Source organism: Cydia strobilella, chromosome 13 (assembly GCF_947568885.1).
Source record: "Cydia strobilella chromosome 13, ilCydStro3.1, whole genome shotgun sequence".
In the NCBI taxonomy this organism is placed as follows: Eukaryota; Metazoa; Arthropoda; class Insecta; order Lepidoptera; family Tortricidae; genus Cydia; species Cydia strobilella.
In genome coordinates, this window is record NC_086053.1 from 7,735,772 (window position 1) to 7,756,095 (window position 20,324).

A 20,324-nucleotide genomic window follows, 5' to 3' on the forward strand; every position below is an offset into this window, starting at 1 on the left:
TTTCGTCACTCCCTGAAGTGAGGAAAGTGCAACTTTCGTCACTCCAGGGAGTGAAACAAAGTAGCTTTTTAATTTAGTGAAGGCCATGAACTGCCACTTCATACTTCGGGGTCTATTACAAATTCGAAATACATTTTAATCTTTAATATGTTCTCACTACTGAGGTGAAAAATTATATTTGTCTCGTGTTTTTGAATCCCTCAAAAACACACTCGCAAGAAAAAACAACTTTCCTCTCTTGTTGCAGAAATAACTATTGTACAACTTTTAAAGATCACCAATATTAAAGGTAGTTAATAGGAGGAATACTCGTGGAATGACTGCAAGGCTTACATTGTACATTATGCTTATGTACATTTTTTTTTCTTCATGGACGTAAGTGGGAAAGCGTATTTCATCCTAACTTTTTCTAATTTATAACTTATTCATCAGCGTTGAGTTGACAAAGGATTTTACCGCCTGTAAAATTAAGTTCAGCGTTTTTAAAACAGCCCAATCAGTTTTTGTATAAATTATTATGCAAAGCTTAATGAAGTGGGCGAATTCGGTGGCCAAGCGTAAACTAATTACTGCGTCAGTTTTTTCGTTAAATACTTTTCCCCGCGATTTTCATGTAATTTCCCATCTAAAAAAGGTTTTGTGGGTCGCATTTTTACTGGTTTACTGGTAAAATACTGTGAAAAAATATGCTCCGTCACGGCAAAAGTTCATTCAAAGATAAAAGCAAATAGTTTGACTCATTAAAACGGAGCGAGGCAAACTGCTGAGTCGCTATTGTCATTCTCTACCCTGAAGAGCAGTTTGATATTTCGGGCGGTAACGATGACGTTCGACTCTGCAGACACGTTGCCCTGGCCCCATTCTTTGTCGTTTATTGTACCTATTCTGGAAAATCGAACTCCTGACGAACGAACATTACATACATAAAAACATGGGCAGGAGCGGCAGGAGCGTGTTCTAGAAAGTTGATAATCTAAGTTAGGTAGGTACGCTTAGTACGAGGTCCTATATTATAACGTTCCGGATGAGACGTTTACTATCGAATATGGTTTGTTATTAATCACTTGGGCGCGGTTTGATGCGAGCGAAGGTTCACATTTTATTTTTCAGTTAATTTTTCACCCTGTCTCATCGCTGACGCATTTTTGTCATAACATTTTTCAAGTCTTAATGATTACGGCACTGTTTCGATTGAAAAAAAAAAAACAAACAAACAAAGGGCTGCATTTATTAAAGCACACTCCCTATTTTCCATTTACTGAGTTCTTTGTTGATCAAATAAATACTACCAATAATGTATTTGATGTGGGCTGAGGTTTGTAGCTTTCTGTTTTAAATCGATGAAATAGAAGGTTCTTAGCAAACATTGCTGCCCTGCTGCGCAGCGTCTCAGCACGCTAACATACAAGTACGTATGATGGGTAAGATATGAACGGGGACTCTGTAGTGTAGCTGTATATGTACAGATACATATATGTAGACACATTAGTAGGATTGAAACCTCTCTGCCAAACTTAGAATTGCAAATAGTGCCTGCAACCTCTCTCCGATGCCGTTTGGTTCAAAGAAAAACAGTATTTCGGGGTTCTTTTAAGAATAAATTGAATTTAAAATCGCTGTGGCAGTGTTTTAAAGTTAGAAAGAAATGACGTCGTGCTCATAGTTTTAATACATTTTACATAAATTGTCTAGAACATTATTTTTAAAGGGAAAGACTTTATGACTTAAATTTCTATGCAGTAAAATCACTTGACGACATTCAAATGATAGTTAAGTACCTAACCGAACCAAAACTCGGCTGTCTCTACATTGACCAAGTATATAAGTATCGATGTGTCTATCATCGGTTGATATATACTAAATTGAGTAAAGATTAATACAGCTAACTTCTTCTTACAAACAGTGCAGCATCGACAAGATAATTGCAAAGTCCATGTTAATGTAAGTTGACGCGTTCCCGAGGGGGTTAATCAAACTCTGAGCGTCAGCGGGAACTAATTTGATCTAAAGTTTCGGTTTCCGCGGCCAACTTATTTGCCTTCCTAGTTATGATACTTAACGGTGTTCATACCGAGAGTTCATATATTGTCCGCATTGTCTGAACTCGTAATAAGTCGATGCGGTTGTCAAATAACTTTGCGAGAACCCGCAGCCGTGTGCATTTCTCTTAATGAAGTTGGCGGTGAGACTTCATTTGAGTGCTAAAAATTATTGTATAGTTAGACGTGCTACTACGTATAACTCGTTCAAAGGATATATTTTGCCAAGTTTATGAATACATAAAATGTGCAAGAATTGTGTTAAATAAAATAATTTAAGACGCGATACGTATTGTATGCATTTATGGTAGGTTAGGTACCTATTTATGAACTGTTTGATTTTTGACGAGCGAATCTTATCGTGTTTATTCAGTACTTATTCAATTCAATTCAATTATTTATTTCGAATCATTTTTAAATACCCTATACACAATTACACATTTTGCATTTCACGCCATCTTCCGAACAGGTTACGCAAAACATTAAGACAAACAAGTTTGGCGTTAGTAAGGCGGCTTTACCGCCACGTCTTAAATTTACGGTCGCCTTCAAACTTCGATTATATTAGGCTGGAACCGTTCTACCTTGAAATATTATGGATACCTGACTAACTGAACTCACCGAAGCTTAGCGTTAATGTCTGCCTGTAATTGCCTCGGCGGGATCGGGTTTGATTCCCAAAAGTGGAACAGAAGATGATGAGCTGAGAGAATTACGTGTAATTTCTTTGAAAATCTACTGTATCCATCAGTCAACTATAAATATATGATTTTACTATCTGTTGCCCGCGACTTCGTACGCGTGGAATTGTATGTTGGTCTACATGAGCATAATATAGAACATTATGCAGCAAAAGATATCAGTAGGGACGGTTAATCATTTGTTAATAATTATACAACGCATGAAATTTGTCTTTCACAAACTACGAAGTTTCAAGACCCTAACTGAAAAAAATTGTTCCCGATATAATCCCTCTCGACCCTCTTAGAAGATTTACAAGTCCACTATTTAAAAAAAATCGCTCCCGAAACTTAATACAAACTTTTCAAAAACGGTGTAAGTAATCAATTTTCGTCTATTTTAATATAATGCCCTTTTTACCAAGTTTCAAGTTCCTAGCTTAAAAGAAAATTTGTACCACATATAAACTACATCCCCTTTTTAACCCCTTTAGGGGTTGAATTTTTAAGAACGTTGAAATAACTTTTTTGGAATCTTATACAATGCCTTTCTGAGAAGTTTCAAAGCATTTGTAATATATTCACTTTGAACCCCTTTTTAACCCTTTTAGGGGAAGAATATTTAAAAAGATTCAATTCCCGCACTCAAAAAAATATTTGATCTCCATACAAACTTTCAATCCCATTTTTACCACCTTGGGGGATGAATATTCAATAATGCTGAAATAAGTTCTTTTCTCTTTTAATTATATATATTTCTATGAAGTTTCAAGTACCTAGCTTAAAATAAAATTAGGACCATGACAAAATTTCAACCCCTTTTTAACCACTTTAGGGGATGAATTTTTAAACACGCTGAAATCACTTTTCTTGCATTCTAATAACATGCCTTTATGCAAAGATTCAAGTCGCGCACTTAAAAAAATGTTTGACCTCCATACAAACTTTCTACCCCTTTTTCACCACCTTAAGGGATGAATTTTCAAAAACGCTGAAATTACTTTTCTAGTATTTTAATAATATGCCTTTATACAGTTTCAACTCCCGCACTAAAAAAAAATTATGATCTCCATACAAACTTTCAACCCCTTTTTCACCACCTTAGGGGATGAATTTTGAAAAACCCCTTCTTAGTGGATACTAACGTCATAAAAGCTATCTATTGTGAAAAATTCAGCTCTCTAGGTCCAACGGTTTGGGCTGGGCGTTGATTTAAGTGAGTCAGTCAGTCAGGACTTTTACGTTTATATATATAGATAAAGTTCTAACTAAGACTAGACTTTAGGACGGATATTACTTTCTTACTTAGGTACCTCTACCTACTCATTGACACAACTCCTATACTTAATTACTTACATAAAATAAGAAAACGATAACATGCTTGTAACTTGTAAAAACTATTAAGTAAGTAACAAAAAGGATCAATTTTAAGTAAAAGTTCGTAAGATAAAATAAAGCACTGTAACTTTTTTGTAAGTAGGAAAAGATAAAACTGAGGGCTGAAGCAAATGGGGGAAGTGGGAAGATTTTGATTAACTTCAAGTTAAACATTAATTTGAACCCACTAGGCTCTAAGAAGTACGTACTCAAGTAATGAATATTGTTACTCAACAGTTTATTTAAGTCGCCTGATCGGGTATCGGACCACATCGGCACCGATATTGCGTTCCGCGTTCAAACTTAGCTTAACTTTAAAAGACAAACAAAGGAGGTACATATTGTGGTTTTACCGTAACCTTAGGGAAACAACTCTGCAAACTAGATAGATAGGTTTAGGTAACTGTTATACATAGCTAATATTTTGGCTAGCAGTTCAATAAATTAAGATATATATGCCATTATCCTAATTGAAATGGGAAGGACGATTCCTTTTCTATCAAGGAAAAAAGCTGGATTGGTCTTGAAGTTTAAAAATGTATGCATAATTTTATCATTAACATACTCTTAAAGTTCGAATGAAGCTCCTGGCTATGTGGACCCCCCACATGAAATTGAGAAAACTCATTAAATACCATGATCAATCAAATCAATTAATACGTAGTTACAAATAAATTCTATGTATAGAAGCAGGGTTAGTCTGCGATATCCATCAAGGTCTCCAAAGTGTTTAAGTGCCTAAGCCTAGCTTTAACATTACGTGTAAGAAGTGAATGTTTTATTTAAAGATGGCCACATCAAAGTGTAACTGGCTGGCGGCGTCTGTCGGATGTCAGCTTTTCACGAACACGACCGCAAAGTGACTAAAAACATAGACGCGACAACTCTTATTTTTTTACGATAAGTTACGGCCAGATCCGCCAGATGCTGCCATTGCTCAAGAAAGCTGAAATAATAAGGAAGGTCTTCACCCCGAATTAGGACACAAAAGCTACATAACAATAGTAATATACTTATTATTTAAGTTCATAGCACAATACAATTACAAATACCGCCGTGACCTTCGTGGCTGAGTTCGGTGCACGGTAGGTGACGGGCTGAAATGTGACACATTGTGTTAGTCCGGGTCTGAATCCATCCGTGAATTCCGGGTCGCAATCCCGTGGACCCTAATTGATAGTGGGGACTTAATTGCCAACCCGGACTGTTATCCTACTAAGTAATTTCTGATATGATAGAACGTTGCTCCAACCCTTTTTAGGGTTCCGTAGTCAACAAGGAATCCTTATAGTTTCGCCATGTCCGTCCGTCTCTCTGTCTGTCTCTCTGTCCGAGGGTTTGCTTCGTGTTTGGTAGTGCTAGAAAGCTGAAATTTGGCATGGATATATAAATCAATAAATCTGACAAAGTAATACAATAAAATCTAGAAAAAAATGTTTAATACCTCCTCTACACGTAAAGTGGGAGTGTAATTTTTTTTTTCGCTTCAATCCTACAATGTGGGGTATCGTTGGATAGTTCTTTCAAAACGAATAGGGGTCTTTAACAAAAAATTTTTGGTAAAGAGAATATTTTTCCTAAATAATCGCTCCGAATTAAAAAAAAATGTGCCCCCCCCCCCCCTCCTCTACTTACTTACTTTTGAACCATGGGTCCAAAAAATATGAAAAAAATCGTATAAACAGAGCTTATGAATAACATTAAATAAAATCTATAGCGAACATAATCAGTTTAGCCGTTTTTGAGTAATCGCAAAAAGTCTCCCCTTCATAGTGAAAAGACGTACAGCCACAGTTATTACGACATTAAATGGGATTTTAAAGTTATTTGACATTATTGATGTAAATAAAGTAAAATGTAAAATTAAAAATTATTATTTTACTCATTAAATTATTATTTAATAGTCAATATGCCGTTGACTATTGGCAGTTATAGAAAGAAAAAGTAAAAAAAAAGTAAGAGGCAATCCCGCTGATTTTCATACGTTAATTACTAATTCATTTTAAAATTAAGTACTGCAGTTTTCTAAAATATGTGTGTTTTGGTAAATATTGCATTTTATTAAAATTACTGCAGTTTACTAAAATATGTGTGTTTGCATAAATATTGCAATTTAATGTTTTGGCTGTGGATTATTATGACCAGACAGCAGTCTCCGATTGAAAGTAAGTTCTAAGGAAAAAATAATGGCCATACGAGTACGTCTATTACTTTAACTAATTACTGATTATTATGCAAATTTGCCTTGCCTTTTTGGTTTCCTCGTAGGTATTCGATATGAAAAGTAGATTGTTTAACTCGGGAGAAAGGCACCAAGCATCATTTCATCAATTTGTTAACAATCTTCTATAGGTACTACTAGCTCCAGTTTAGCCTATTGTGAGTATTGTGACGGAATGATAACTACGGAAGTTACGGAACCCTACACTGAGCATGGCCCGACATGCTCTTGGCCGGTTTTTTTTATGAAATCGTGTTTTTTTGGTACCATTTAGCCCGTTAACAAAACGTATTAAACCTAACGAAACCTAACCTAACGTATGGAAACCTAACGATAAGTAAGAATGGAAGAAAGATCTTAAAAAACTTTATAATTCATTTAAAACAATTATAATCCCCTCCAATAAGGTCAGACAACAGGAATTAAAATAAGTACATTAAAAAAACAAATCGTGTTGACTTACCTTCTTCGGCTTGCCGTTCTTGCGAAGCAGCTTGGCGCAGCAGAGGCCGCGCGTGTCCGGCAGCGGCTGCGGCGGGCGACGCTGCCAGCACAAGCGCCGCGGGCTGGCCGCGCGCGCCGCTTCGCTCCGCATCTCCTCCTTATCTTCACACATTATGACTATGCCCGCCTACGCTACCCACCAAAAATCACAACCACCCAGATATCGATGCTTTATGAGAACCCCTGGCATTGTTTTCGTCTATAAAACTACGGACTTTCTTCGATAAACACTATCTTGTAATATATTACGGAAAATAGAGGCGATTTGGCAAACCGTTTTACCTATGTTAAGCGTTTGAAAATAAGTTATCGCGAGGCGCTAAGTTCGATAGCTTTGTACTATACTTTATTTAAGACTAGGTTAGATCGAAATACTGCGTCTAGTCTACGAACATCTATAGAAGCGTAACGTCCGACTTAGCATCTGAAACAAGCACAATTTTGAACATTACAATAAGTCTTTAACTTATTTACAAAGTGACATTACGGACGTCGAGAACTTAAGAAACATTCAAATCTTGTTAAACCTTAGTTAGTATAGTCAAGTCCTAGCCGCGAAGTACTCTCGAACTTGGTCTAATTTACATGTAATTTGTACCCGCGGGTACTTGGGATTTGTCTCTAAGTAAAAATGTTACTTGTGGCGTCCTGATGAATATTAACAACAAGACTAATGAATGCGCAAACTTACTTCACATTATTACGGCAAGCTCATTGAATTCTTCGCCAAACTCTGCGTCACTCATTAAAATTCTTGGCGGGTGTTTAAATAAGGGTGAATTACTGTATAACGGCGAGGTAACATCGAAGTATTGTTTCACCCGTATCTGGAAAATCCTTAAATATTAATGTTCCACGACTTCCACCCAGTTATTTTTGTCTATCAGTGCGGGACCTAGTCCTTAAAAGATTGGTTTTTGATTTGTACCTACACAGGGTGACCCCTAGAGACTAGGTGTAGAGTGGGTCGATAAAGATGACGTTAATGGATTAAAGGTTGCGTTTTAGGGTGATTAATTATTACCAACTGCGTAAACAATAAATAATGAAATGTAGGTACTTACAGTAACGGCAAATAATCTACCTATCATATTTTTTCAGATACATTTGCATATTTTTTGTTTATTTCTTAAAAACGGCTTTAGCGATTTCGATGAAATTTACAATACTTATATAGAGACGCATGAAAACGACAATTCGATCGGCCTAGTGTACATTTTTTAAATAATTAGTTTGCCCAAGTTTTCGCGATAGCCCGGTGGGTATTCAATTGTAATGATTCGATTTAATTTTCAAACCAGAGGCTAACGAGGGTGAAACATCGATCGACCTAGGTTTTATTGTTGGTATTCGCTTTAGTGTTTTCAAATAAGAAATTCAATATTTATAACATACATTAATTGGTGTGTGTGTGAAGTCCCCAATCGGCATTGTGCTAACGTGGCTGCCTGTGGCCACGTACAGTGAGACGTAAGTATATAGATACGTGGTCGTGATGATGATATAATCATTGTTTATATGATATAAAGTCTAATTTCACGAATTTTCGAATGAATACCTGCAAGAAAATAGCAATATGATAGATTGTTTGCCGCTACTGTAGCAAGATTGCATTTTATAAGCCAAAATAATGTATATTTTATCCAACGTAGAACAATTAGCCACTGATAACCTGAAAACAGTTTGTTTAGAATCGAGAGTACAATACTTACACGAGTATTCAGATAATTATGATGCGGGTGTTTTTAGGGTTCCGTAGCCAAATAGCAAAAAACGGAACCCTTATGGATTCGTCATGTCTGTCTGTCTGTCTGTCTGTCTGTCCGTCCGTATGTCACAGCCATTTTTTTCCGAAACTATATGAACTATACTGTTGAAACTTGGTAAGTAGATGTATTCTGTGAACCGCATTAAGATTTTCACACAAGAATAGAAAAAAAACAATAAATTTTGGGGGTTCCCCATATACTTAAGAACTGAAGCTCAAAACATTTTTTTATCAAACCCATACGTGTGGGGTATCTATGGATAGGTCTTCAAAAATGATATTGAGGTTTCTAATATCATTTTTTTCTAAACTGAATAGTTTGCGCGAGAGACACTTCCAAAGTGGTAAAATGTGTCCCCCCCACCCCCCCACCTGTAACTTCTAAAATAAGAGATGGTAAAACTAAAAAAAATATAGGATGTACATTACCATGCAAACTTCCACCGAAAATTGGTTTGAACGAGATCTAATAAGTAGTTTTTTTTTATACGTCATAAATCGTAAACCGCAATTTACCTTTCATTCAATCAACTCAAATATAGAAGTGGGGCTCCCATACAACAGACGTGATTTTTTTGCCTTTTTTGCGTAATGGTACGGAACCCTTAGCGCGCGAGTCCGACTCGCACTTGGCCGGTTTTTTTTTAACATAAGTAATTGTCATTTTGGTGATAGATAGTTGACAAAATATGGAGAATTTATAACTTTGAATCAAGAAAAATTATGAAGGGAGTAATTACGTTTCACAAACGGATTTTAGAATTATTAACGGGTTTTACACTAATCAATTATAACAAATTCGTAGAAGTACCCCAACAATATTTGACTAATTGCAGTACCGTTAAAAAGATGCGGTTATTGAGTTTAGTATACCTACTTTATAACATAAAAACCCTGATATAACAGTTTCGTAATGGAGTGTTTTTGATGCGGTGAGGGCTGTGTGCGGATATCTTGCCCTCCAACTTTGCCGCAGAGCTGGATTCATTTCAACCGCCAATATCCCATTCTGTTTGTCTTCCGAGGCAATAAAATGACTTTTATGCTAATCATACGAATTCTATACATTTTTGATGAGACATCCCCGACGCATTTGCAGCGTTTAATTATTATAATTTCCATCAAAACTTTTAGATTTTCATTCACCGTTTGTTTTAGGTTTATTCCCATTATTTACCGAACACCCGTTTCAAGCAGACCATTATAAGAGTGATCTAGAAATATGCAATATTATTACAGGTTTCGAGGTTACATCCTTAATACTGGATCATCTTAGACGTGTGCTGGTCACGGGAATAATAGTTAACTCGAAAATTATCTATGAAGTCTACTCAGATGATTGAAAATTAAAAATGTGAAGGGAATGAGCAAACACACTACCTACTTTCTCGCCTCGCAGGCCTTCAAAAATATCCTATCAAATAATTTCGCGAGTTTTAAGTCAGCCAAGCGTAAAAAAGAAGCTTTCCCAATTAATTGAAAGATCCCTTAATAAACATAGTACTTAAAGCCTGCTCATTTAAAAATAAGGTCATTGAAGTATAACTTGGCATCATACAGATCAAAGGTCACAAGGAATGTTGTTTAAAAACTCGATTGATGTATATAACGGAGTATTTTATTTACAAGAGGCTTTGCCGTCAGGGTGCTCAAGATGGGAATTTAAAGCAACAATTTTATTTTCCGTGTTCATAAATAGAATCAGGCACTAAAGGACGTAGAATACATATTCAGTTATATCGTTATACGATATCGATGTCATAAAACTCTCAGCGCGTCCTGTTTACGCTCATTTACTCGATTGGTGCATGAAAAGTGGTATTGGTATCGTATTTTGTAAATCTAAATAGTTAGCTACACATCTATTGCTAGCGTATGTTGACATGAAAGGCGAACGCGGTAGTGCTTCTTTTTTCCTGAGCGTCGCGACACAAACAGGGAATAAACAGGCTTTTATTATAAAATCAAGTGCGTTTCAAGCTAAGCGATGAAGTACTCTCGTCTGGCGTGTCGTGAGGAAAAGCGGAGGAAATTAAGCGGGTTTTGTTTTGGAAAACCAGACTCTATTCAAATCAAAATTTATTCTCTTCACGTGCGATAGGTTTTGTTTACGGTACCTACAACCGTCTGAGTGGGTAGGTACTTAGCAAAAACAGGATTACTTTTGAATTTGCCTCTCACCTTATAAACGCTTTTGATAACAACAAAACCAGTTTAAAAAATTCTGTCAATTGCGCCATTCGTAAGTTTACAGCTACAAAAGTTATAGCAAAGATATATGTAACTTCGTACAAGATAAGTATAAAGACTACGAAAAAAACGTACCTACCTCGGAAAATCAAGAAAAAATTATGCTCGAATAGATGGCGCCGTACCTTTGGCCTATACTCGTGTAGATGGCGACACCGTTTGATATTTCACAATTTTAACACATAACAGTAAAAGAACATGGGTCAAAGTCATATATAAATATTGTAGAACGCCATACCTATGACTTTGACCCATGTTCTTTCACTGGTATGTGTTAAAATTGCTAAATATCAAACGGTGTCGCCATCTACTCAAGTGTATATTTTTTGATATTATTATTCATTTTAATTTTTAGTTTTAATCCTGCATGTGTTAAAAGATAAATTTACTATGACAATAAGCCTCAGTACACTATATTATCTTTGGTTATAGTTACCAACATGGATACTAATATCTAAAAGATGTCATTTAGTTATCGCGCATTTCACTTGTACTTGTCCGTACACATCACTTATTGGCGCGAGCGAAACGCGCTATAACTAAATGACGTTATTTAGATATCATTCTAACGTCAGTGTATGTACGTTCGAATAGGCCAGTAACTTTCGTTACGTATACGAAGCATTTTCACCATTTACCTACTGCTACGACGTAGCGCTACGGTCGTAGCTTAACAATGAATGAGTAATTTAAATTTCAGGGTTGATATGTAACTATGTTTCCTAAGATACGATTTCGTTATGTAGGTTGTGCTACGAAAAAGTAAATATAAATTTGTTGCGAAAAGTTTGGCGTAACTTTAGAAGTCAAGCATAGCGTAACTGGGACGAGTTACTGCTGGTAAGAAGCCTCACATTGCACAAAAGTGTATATATATGTATAGATACATGTATGACATGATATCAAAGTCTGCAACACTAGAGATATATACCGGTATATTATTCACTATTTACATCCTAATCCATTATTTGTAGTTAGGTTCCTACCTAACAACAACAACATTTTCATTTTAGCAACATGTTCTTACTCCAAGTGAACATGTTTCATTGTTTATGTGTATAATTAAGTACCTACAAAGTAGCGATCTGCAAAAAATCGCGCTACAGATGTCTTAAATTTAGATTGGTATTAAAAAGGTAGGGAATAAAAAAATATCAAACACAAAAAAAGTAACACAATTTTTAATTAAACAGAAACACGTGCATTTTCTACATCGATATCTTACCAAAACAGGCAAACTGGTACGAGTAACTCTTCTTAACTGTAATCCACGCGCGGAAATGAACGGAAAAGCCCGGGAAAAGTTTACAAAGTTCCGAGACGCCACGGCGGCGAGTATAGTCCGACAGATGAGACGGCGGTAGGAGCGCCGCGAACGGTCTGCCGCTCCGGCCGCCCGGCGCGGCCTTATAACCAAGCTCCGAGCCACGCAACCTCCTAAGCTCACCCTTCCGTCAAGGACCCCTATAAAGTACCACGTCGCACCGTAAAGCTATCGACGGATATGCTATAAAGATCTTATGCAAGATTACGGCAGACATCCGTGGAAATGCAGTTTAAATCCTGGCGAAATTAATGGTTTCGCTAATCTCTTCCCCGCTTAGCGTTGCAGTTTGGGAGTTAACATATCGTTATAAGAAAACCGTGATATACCAGGATGGAGAAAATATATCTCTTTATACTTGTGTACCCGCGCGTATTCTCCTTTCGACATCTAAATTGTCCTACCTAATAAGCAAGGAAACATTGGCTGTGAGTTATTTAGTACGTACGGAAAACTTATTATCTTGAATAAGGATAAAGATAAAAGGAAAATACGTATATTTTTCGCGGAAACGCTCGTGTTCTCGGCTTGTAGAGCATCTCCGGGTAACCAGGTTGACACTTGACTAATTAGTCCTCTCTAGCGGCGCCTGGCGAAACCAAAATGTTAGACGTTAATCAAATTTTGCCGTATGTAAAACATCAGGAGCCGATGTTATACGTGTATTTGTAGGTACAACAACTTTCGGATAAGAGACGACAAATACTGTTATTCTGTATTCTCTGTGAACTCGGTTTACTTGTATTCTTTATCAAATTTAATGAACAAACAAACAGTTTCTGTACATATACGAGTATCATAAATTGTGTTCAATAAAAAGCATTGTATTTTATTGTAATGTATTATTATAACATAAAAACGTATATTTTTGACAAAAAGAACAGAAAGTGATTAAATAATGTATCATTTAAATTATTGCTAATGTTGCATGGTCCACTGTATTATAAGCTGGTATTCTTATTCTATCTCCTCCGAAACTTTGTTTGATAGAAATTTAATTAATTTAAATGCTTGTGCTTAAATTAGCCTGGTGTAGGTAAATGCGAATATGTGTTTATCTGTATTTCCTCATCAGCATTGTGACAAGGTCTTTCTATTTTAAAATATTGCGTAGGTATGTACTGTCCGCGCGCGAATTCCGTGCACGGCTGAGGAATGTTAGGAATGGTGTAGTGTCATTTTTTACGTAAGGGCGCGGCGCACACCTCCCACTTCCTCGACCTCCGAGCACGGAATTGGCGGGCGGACAGTACTATACTTTACCAAACTTTCTAAAATATCCGAATAAACAAAATAAAAACATTACTACGCCTATTAGTACGCCTTTATTTATGTTGCCTTTAAAATTAAAAAAAAATCGAATAGGCCACGGAACTACGAACTCTACGAAGCATTTTTGTTAATGGAAAATGTTGCTACGCGCTACGCCGTAGCACACGCACGGTCGCACACACACAGCGTTTATATGGGTGTCAAATGGATTACATAACTAATAGGCCAATTCGAGTTTTACTTATTGGATCTGTTACCGATACGTTACTGATCTGTCAGTGTCAAAAATGACGTTTTTGGTTGAAGAAATGTCACTTTAGATCAGTATCTATCAGTATCTGAATAGGTACTTACAGGCCAATTCAATTCATATTTAAATAAATATAAAAAAAAACAAATGAATTCAATGATTTCAAGTTTTAAGCCTAAACATCTTGTGTAGGGATGCACAGACTAGTCATGAAAGCCGACTATCCGGCCATATTTATAGCAAGCGATTTGTGGGCAAAAAAAGCAGATTAGTTGCCCTTTTATAAGTTACCTACAGAACAGAACATAAACGAAATTAAATAACAGTCAATAGATATTTATCATATTTTACTCAATTATCTAAAGGATGCATAAGAAAAAAATCATTCATATTATCATATGAAATTCATGTGTAGGTAGTTAATGATGCCGTCGTAATCTGTAAGTAATATTTTGTAGTTGGTTACAATTACAATATTAATATTACAGCAGATACTTGACTTTTATTTGTATTATTTAAGGCATCTTTAATTAAGCCGCTAGGACCTACTAAGATGGCAACCTCATAAATCACGGGTCTGTCAAGAAAAGTATGTTGCTTCATACGAATAATAAATAAAGAGATAATCCGGGAAATACTTCTGTTAAATTGGCTCTTTTGCACAATGCTCTGAGAGCCTACTGCTGGGGATGGACTTTTGACTGATCAGTACGTACCTAAGGACGCCAACCGGGTGTACTGCTGATCTGGTCAAGATCACAGAAAATTGTTTGATTGGGACTCCATATATACGACCAGTCGTTAGGTATTTGAGCCAGAAGCGAACATTTTGTAGTTAATATGATAAAAAGCGGGTCGTTAGAAGCATGATCATTGAGCTTCGACAAAGCAGCGGTCGCCATGTAAAGCCTGACGAGATTCTATTGTCTAACTGTCACTAATATAACTGGCAAGGAGTACCTACTCTTTCACAACAGATGTTGAAAGTATTAGTCGGCTTGTCGGCCAAATCGGTACACCACTAATTCTGTGATATACATAGGTACGTAGGTTTATGTATATAAGAACATTTTATTAGCAAGAAAGATTTAAGAAAATGTAGCTGTAAATGGTAGATAAAATAAGTACTTACATCAATAGGAAAGTACAGAATGATAGTAATCGCTTGTTTCTTAATCATAAATCATAATACACCTATCTATAGGTATTATATTTGTGAAGTTTGTGTTTAAGTATTTACTATTGACATTTTTAGAACTAGCAATAGGTAGGTAAATAAAATTTTAAAAAACATAAATGTACCTAGGTATGTTTTCATTCAATACAGATAGAACCGAAGGTACTTAATGTTGTTGATAAAGAAAATTCACATCAACAACGTGGAGCACCTGCGTTCAACGATGTCAAAGTACAAAATAAGAGTCATACTAACTAGTGTCACTTACCTTCACTCCTCACTCTCTCTCACGTCACTCACACGCCAACTGGCCCGTGTCAACACAAAACACAATCAGTCAGAATTTTAAATCACAGTTTTGTTTGTTTACATGAATTTGTACTGAATAAGATATAATAACAGCATGTTGTGCTAGGGCGGGCTCGTAGCGCCGACTAGCGGAGGGCGCGCGGAACCTCCAGGGCCGGGCGGGGGTGCTCCGTCTCACTCGCACGCACTACCCGATTGACACGACAGTCGGTCCCGTTACGCAAAAACGGTGCTTTTATCAATGACATAGAAGATATAATATTAATAGTAGGCGCGCCGTCGCCGGGGCGACGAGGCTTGTGCTCGTAGTAGGGTAGGATATGACTGCAAATTTCTGTACCTATAGGTTCTTTTGCTACAATACGATACAAGAATGTTTATAGCTACGCGTAGAACTTATAAGTTGGCCTAAGTTTCCAGTGCTCTTATTGCTATATATAGTGCAATTATAATTCTACCCTATTGGATTGGATGTGACTTTCGTAAAATTTCGAAACAAAATCTAGCTGTACCTGTACCTAGGTACCACTCAATAAGGGATTCTACTACTATTTATATCGTAAATATTAAATTCTTGATTATTCTTGGAAGTTTTGTTTTTTTTAAAGTGTAATCTAAGTAATAACCTCCTAAGGCCCAGTATTAAATTAACTATACATACATATATACACAATGGAGCGCTAAACATGATTCCCCAAGCAACCCGAACTTGCAACTGATGAGAAAATATAACTTGTTTACACCGTCTTTTAGACAGGATTCTGTCCGATGAAATTTGCATAATCGAAATAACACATAATATATTATTTGCAGTCATATCCAAGTCTATAGTGGCCTTGAGCGCCTGATGTTTTCATCCCGAGAGCGTAATAAACCGTTTAGAGAGGGGACAAGTGACTTTCGCTGAAGGATTTATGGAGGAATCTCCAGAATTAATTCGGCCCGATTGTGGCCCCGTGCTCGTCAAGGGGTGACGCCGGCAGATTTGAAAGATTATTTACATAATTACAACTAACATTCGACAAGATTTGCTTGCGAAATATAGATGTAAAAGGGGGCTGGTGCTTCCCTTCGATTTTTTTGGTCATTTGTATCGTTAGATGCGCAATACGGGCGTCCGATTAGCTTAACCCTTTAAAAGCAGCTTCGCTATCGCCAGCCAAATATATACAGTTAGCTGCAGAGAACAGCACTTTGGGGCAAAGACCAATATAACTCCTTATAAGATGAATAAAGTCTAAGGAAATAAGGAAAAAACGTGCCTCGGAAATCAAGAAAAATTGATTCTCGGACAGAAGGCGCCTACACCTTTGGCCTATTCTCGGCTAGATGGCGTTGCCGGTTTCGTTTGTTATTTAACAATTTTAACACATATCAGTGAAAGAACATGGATCAAAATCATATAAAAATAATAAAAACAATAGTTATTTGTTATACAAGGGTGCAAAGTTGTATTTTACCCGCGAGTGTAGAATTGAAACACGAGCAAGCGATAGGATTCTATAGGTGAACCACGAGCGAAGCGAGTGGTTCTAAAATAGAATCCTGAGCGTAGCGAGTGTTTCAACACACGAGAAGTAAAATACATTTGCGCCCGTGTGTAACACAAAACTTTTCACCTCACTATAGCGAGGAAAGTGCAACATCCACAGGCGTTAGATCATCTTCATCACTGTAATCACCTATTTCTTTACGATATTATAACAGAAAACTCTGGAAGTTGTGTATTTTTACGCGAGTCGGTGAGAAAAGGTTTTAAGTAAAAAAATTGTTGACAATGTTGACATTTCTGATGTATGAAATGTCAACGATGCGTTTTGAAATTGCATCGACTCAACTTGTGCGTTCAGAATTATATTTAACATCATTATAAAAAAACAAACGTTTCTTATGGAATTTTAAGGTTTATGACTTAAAATCATTAAATAAAGCTAAATTTGGTATTTTTTATTAGATTCTCAAACCATTTATTTAATGATAAATAATATCTAACGAACCATTATCATGAGCGTTTTACGTTTTGTTATCTGTCAAGCTACTTAAACACGCTCCATCCAAGGTCAAATTACTTTCCCCACTAGTGGATAAAACGCGTTTTTCCCCGCTTGTATTGAAGGATAAACGACAACTTTCCGAGCTAGTGAGGGGAAAATAAATAAATCATCAATCCATATGTATGTACATTTTATGATATTTTTATAGATTTTAATTTTTAGTTTTAATAGTGTGTCGATAGATGGCAGTAAATTTACTGTGACTACAAAATTTACTATGACAGTACCCCTGTATTATATATATTATATATATAGCCCAAAGCACGGTATCCCGAGGTACATATGAAAATGCTTAAAACAGGCGTAACGACAATGTGTCGTGATAAGCACTGAATGGCTCGCCGCTTCCGTGGAGAGGGAGCGAGGGAGCACCCGACGTGACCCCAACATACTAGGGATTTTTTCTTAAAAAGAAAAATAAAATAATTTAAAAAGAAAAGGACAAACTACACACATCAGTGCGGGAAAGTTTTAAAACCCTAAGGTGGATCAACGAGTGCTAGTGGATTACGCAAGCATTTAAAAAAAGGTTCATTTAATTGTCCTTGACGTGCAGCCAGACCCACAACCAGGACCCAGTACAAGAGATGATTCTTTGCACACAGACGTTTTCCCAACGACAACTACTCAAGAACGTAAAGCTTATAGTCTACTTAATGAATTTGATTGTAAACCCAAAAATAACAAAAACGATAGAATTTGTCGCATGGTTCCATGGTTGCACTCGACGGAGTTCCTTTTAAACAGTTTACCATATCGATTTGACACCGCTGTTTGAAGGAGCTGGTCAACCGCTGCCTAATAAATCTCCCAGCACAATCAGGGAAATTCCACTCAAGGAATATGACACAAAAAGAGAACGCCTTCGTGAAGGTCTACGAAAGTTAATGAGTGAAGAAAGAAAATATACTATTTCTCTTGATTAGTGAAAGGTTATGAAACTGTCGATTGTTCTTATGAGTCATTAAATTGTTTTTCATTTATTGATCATTAAAATAATAGTTTATGACATATTTCTTTATAAATCTTGTGCGTAAAATGCCGCATTTTACGAAAATTATTGAATAAAGTAAGAAAACTTAAGTACATATATAATTGTGATTTTTGCTAGTGTCGATTTTCATCATTTTGTTTTTTTCTAGGTTGTGTTTGTACTGAATTACACAAAATTTTCAGTTTCATATAAGTAATTCATCATTTAACAAAAATACAACAGTAAATACTCAGTACCGAAAAGTACCGAAGAACCGGTAAAATCCCGGTTCTTTCCCAGTACCGGAAATGTCAGTCCCGGTTCTGGGAACAGTACCGGTTCCGCATTCCCTACAACATACGCACATTCATCATGTTATGCATCAGGTAGGCCGTATGCTTGTTTGCCACCCGAGCACCCGACGTAGTATAAAAAAACCGGCCAAGTGCGAGTCAGACTCGCGCACCGCGGGTTCCGTACTTTTTAGTATATACATCATCTGTGAAAATTTCCACTGTCTAGCTATCACGGTTCATGAGATGCAGTCTGGTGACAGACAGACGGACAGCGGAGTCTTAGTAATAGGGTCCCGTTTTTACCCTTTGGGTACGGAACCCTATAAAACTTTCCATTGTACAGACGTTATTTCGTTTGGAACCAAGCCTTGGGGTTCTTAGAAAAATAAACGTATCTACCTACAATAATCTACACACCTCAATCAGTCACTAGATAATTATAATTACTAATTAATTCATTTTATGCCTTTTATCAACGGAATGAATAGATATGGTAGCGGTAGCGGTTGTTATTTTTATCAGAACCTTTAACCGCAATCTAACATGCTTATTATTACCAAATAGGATATAATAAGATAGAGCGGTACTGTCATAGTAAATTTTGTAACCACTGTAAATTCACTGCCAGGTATCGACATACTTTAAAACTAAAAATGAAGATTTATAAAAATACGTTAACCCTTTAATGCTCAAATTTTTTTTTCTATTATTTTCTGGTTTTAAGCACTTAAATGAGTTCTTAGGGGTAATATAAACTACAGAAAAATAAAAATAAAAATATTTTGTATATGTTCTTCTAGAAAACATATGCTAAGAATACTTGACGTTGCCCGACTTTCACCATATGACCATTTGCCACCAATGTCCAGTATTCTTGACATTGCGCATGGTTTAGAGATAATAAATAAATAACAGATTTATAGTTTTTTATATAAAAAGCTATTATTGAGCAGCATGAAAAGAGTAGAAACAATTTCTTTTTGCTACTGCATAATCTCAATTTGCATTTTAAGCCATGTTCGTGTATCCTTTTTGCAATACCTACATCTTCCGTATGAGGTGTACACTGGCAAGTGTCGTGTATTATTACATATACTGAACTACAGGTAGAGGTCTTGGAACTACTGTTGCTTTTCTGACAGGTACAATCGCATTGGACGGCCCAGCCCTGTTTTTGTAGCAGCTCCAATGGTAGTTGTACTTTAGTGGCATAGTCTTTTCAGTAGCTCCTACTTGTCGCCGATACAACAACCAGACATTATTTACATATAGGTACAGGACCTGAGAAAACATAGCCGTATACTAGCGCTTGGTTTGTGTTTGTGACCGATATAGGGCCACCAACATTTCAGCTAAATCAACACCTACTCCCATATAAGCGTTGTATACTGTTTTACGGTCTGGGGGTAGTCTACGTTGACTCGGGCTTTTTCGACTTTTGAGTATCGTCGTATGTAGTCCCACTCGCAGCCTTATGGCTTGTTCTACGAAAATCTGGAAATCCAAAACTGGAAACCTCATTCGCCAATTCCACGATGGTATGAATGCACAGGTTCAACATGAAAACGAACTGTGTAAGGAGATCCAGGTTACAGGCGAAGTGACGCAGGGATGTGTCATGGGACCTAAATACACTCTTTGCCATATACTTCTCAGTGGTGATGAGAGACGCTTTAAAGTGTTGTAGCAACCAAATGTGAGGACTGAGAAAGGTGTCTTTGACATATCAAGGTTCAGGGCGAAGTCTAAAGTGCGATGAGTCTCCATATTAGAGATACTATACGCTGACGACGTATGCCTTATGTCTGACAGTATGGCGCATCTCCAAAG

General features: G+C 36.6%; 1 protein-coding gene across 1 annotated transcript in view; it reads right to left on the minus strand.

The window, feature by feature from the left end:
* Window positions 1-7,672, minus strand: part of LOC134746692 (uncharacterized) — a 75,747-nt gene extending 68,075 nt beyond the window's left edge. The window contains exon 1 of the mRNA XM_063681215.1: window positions 6,781-7,672. Within this exon, the coding sequence (XP_063537285.1) occupies window positions 6,781-6,933 (153 nt within the window). The 5' untranslated portion in view covers window positions 6,934-7,672. The remainder of the gene's footprint in view (window positions 1-6,780) is intronic.
* Between the last annotated feature and the right edge of the window lie 12,652 nt (window positions 7,673-20,324).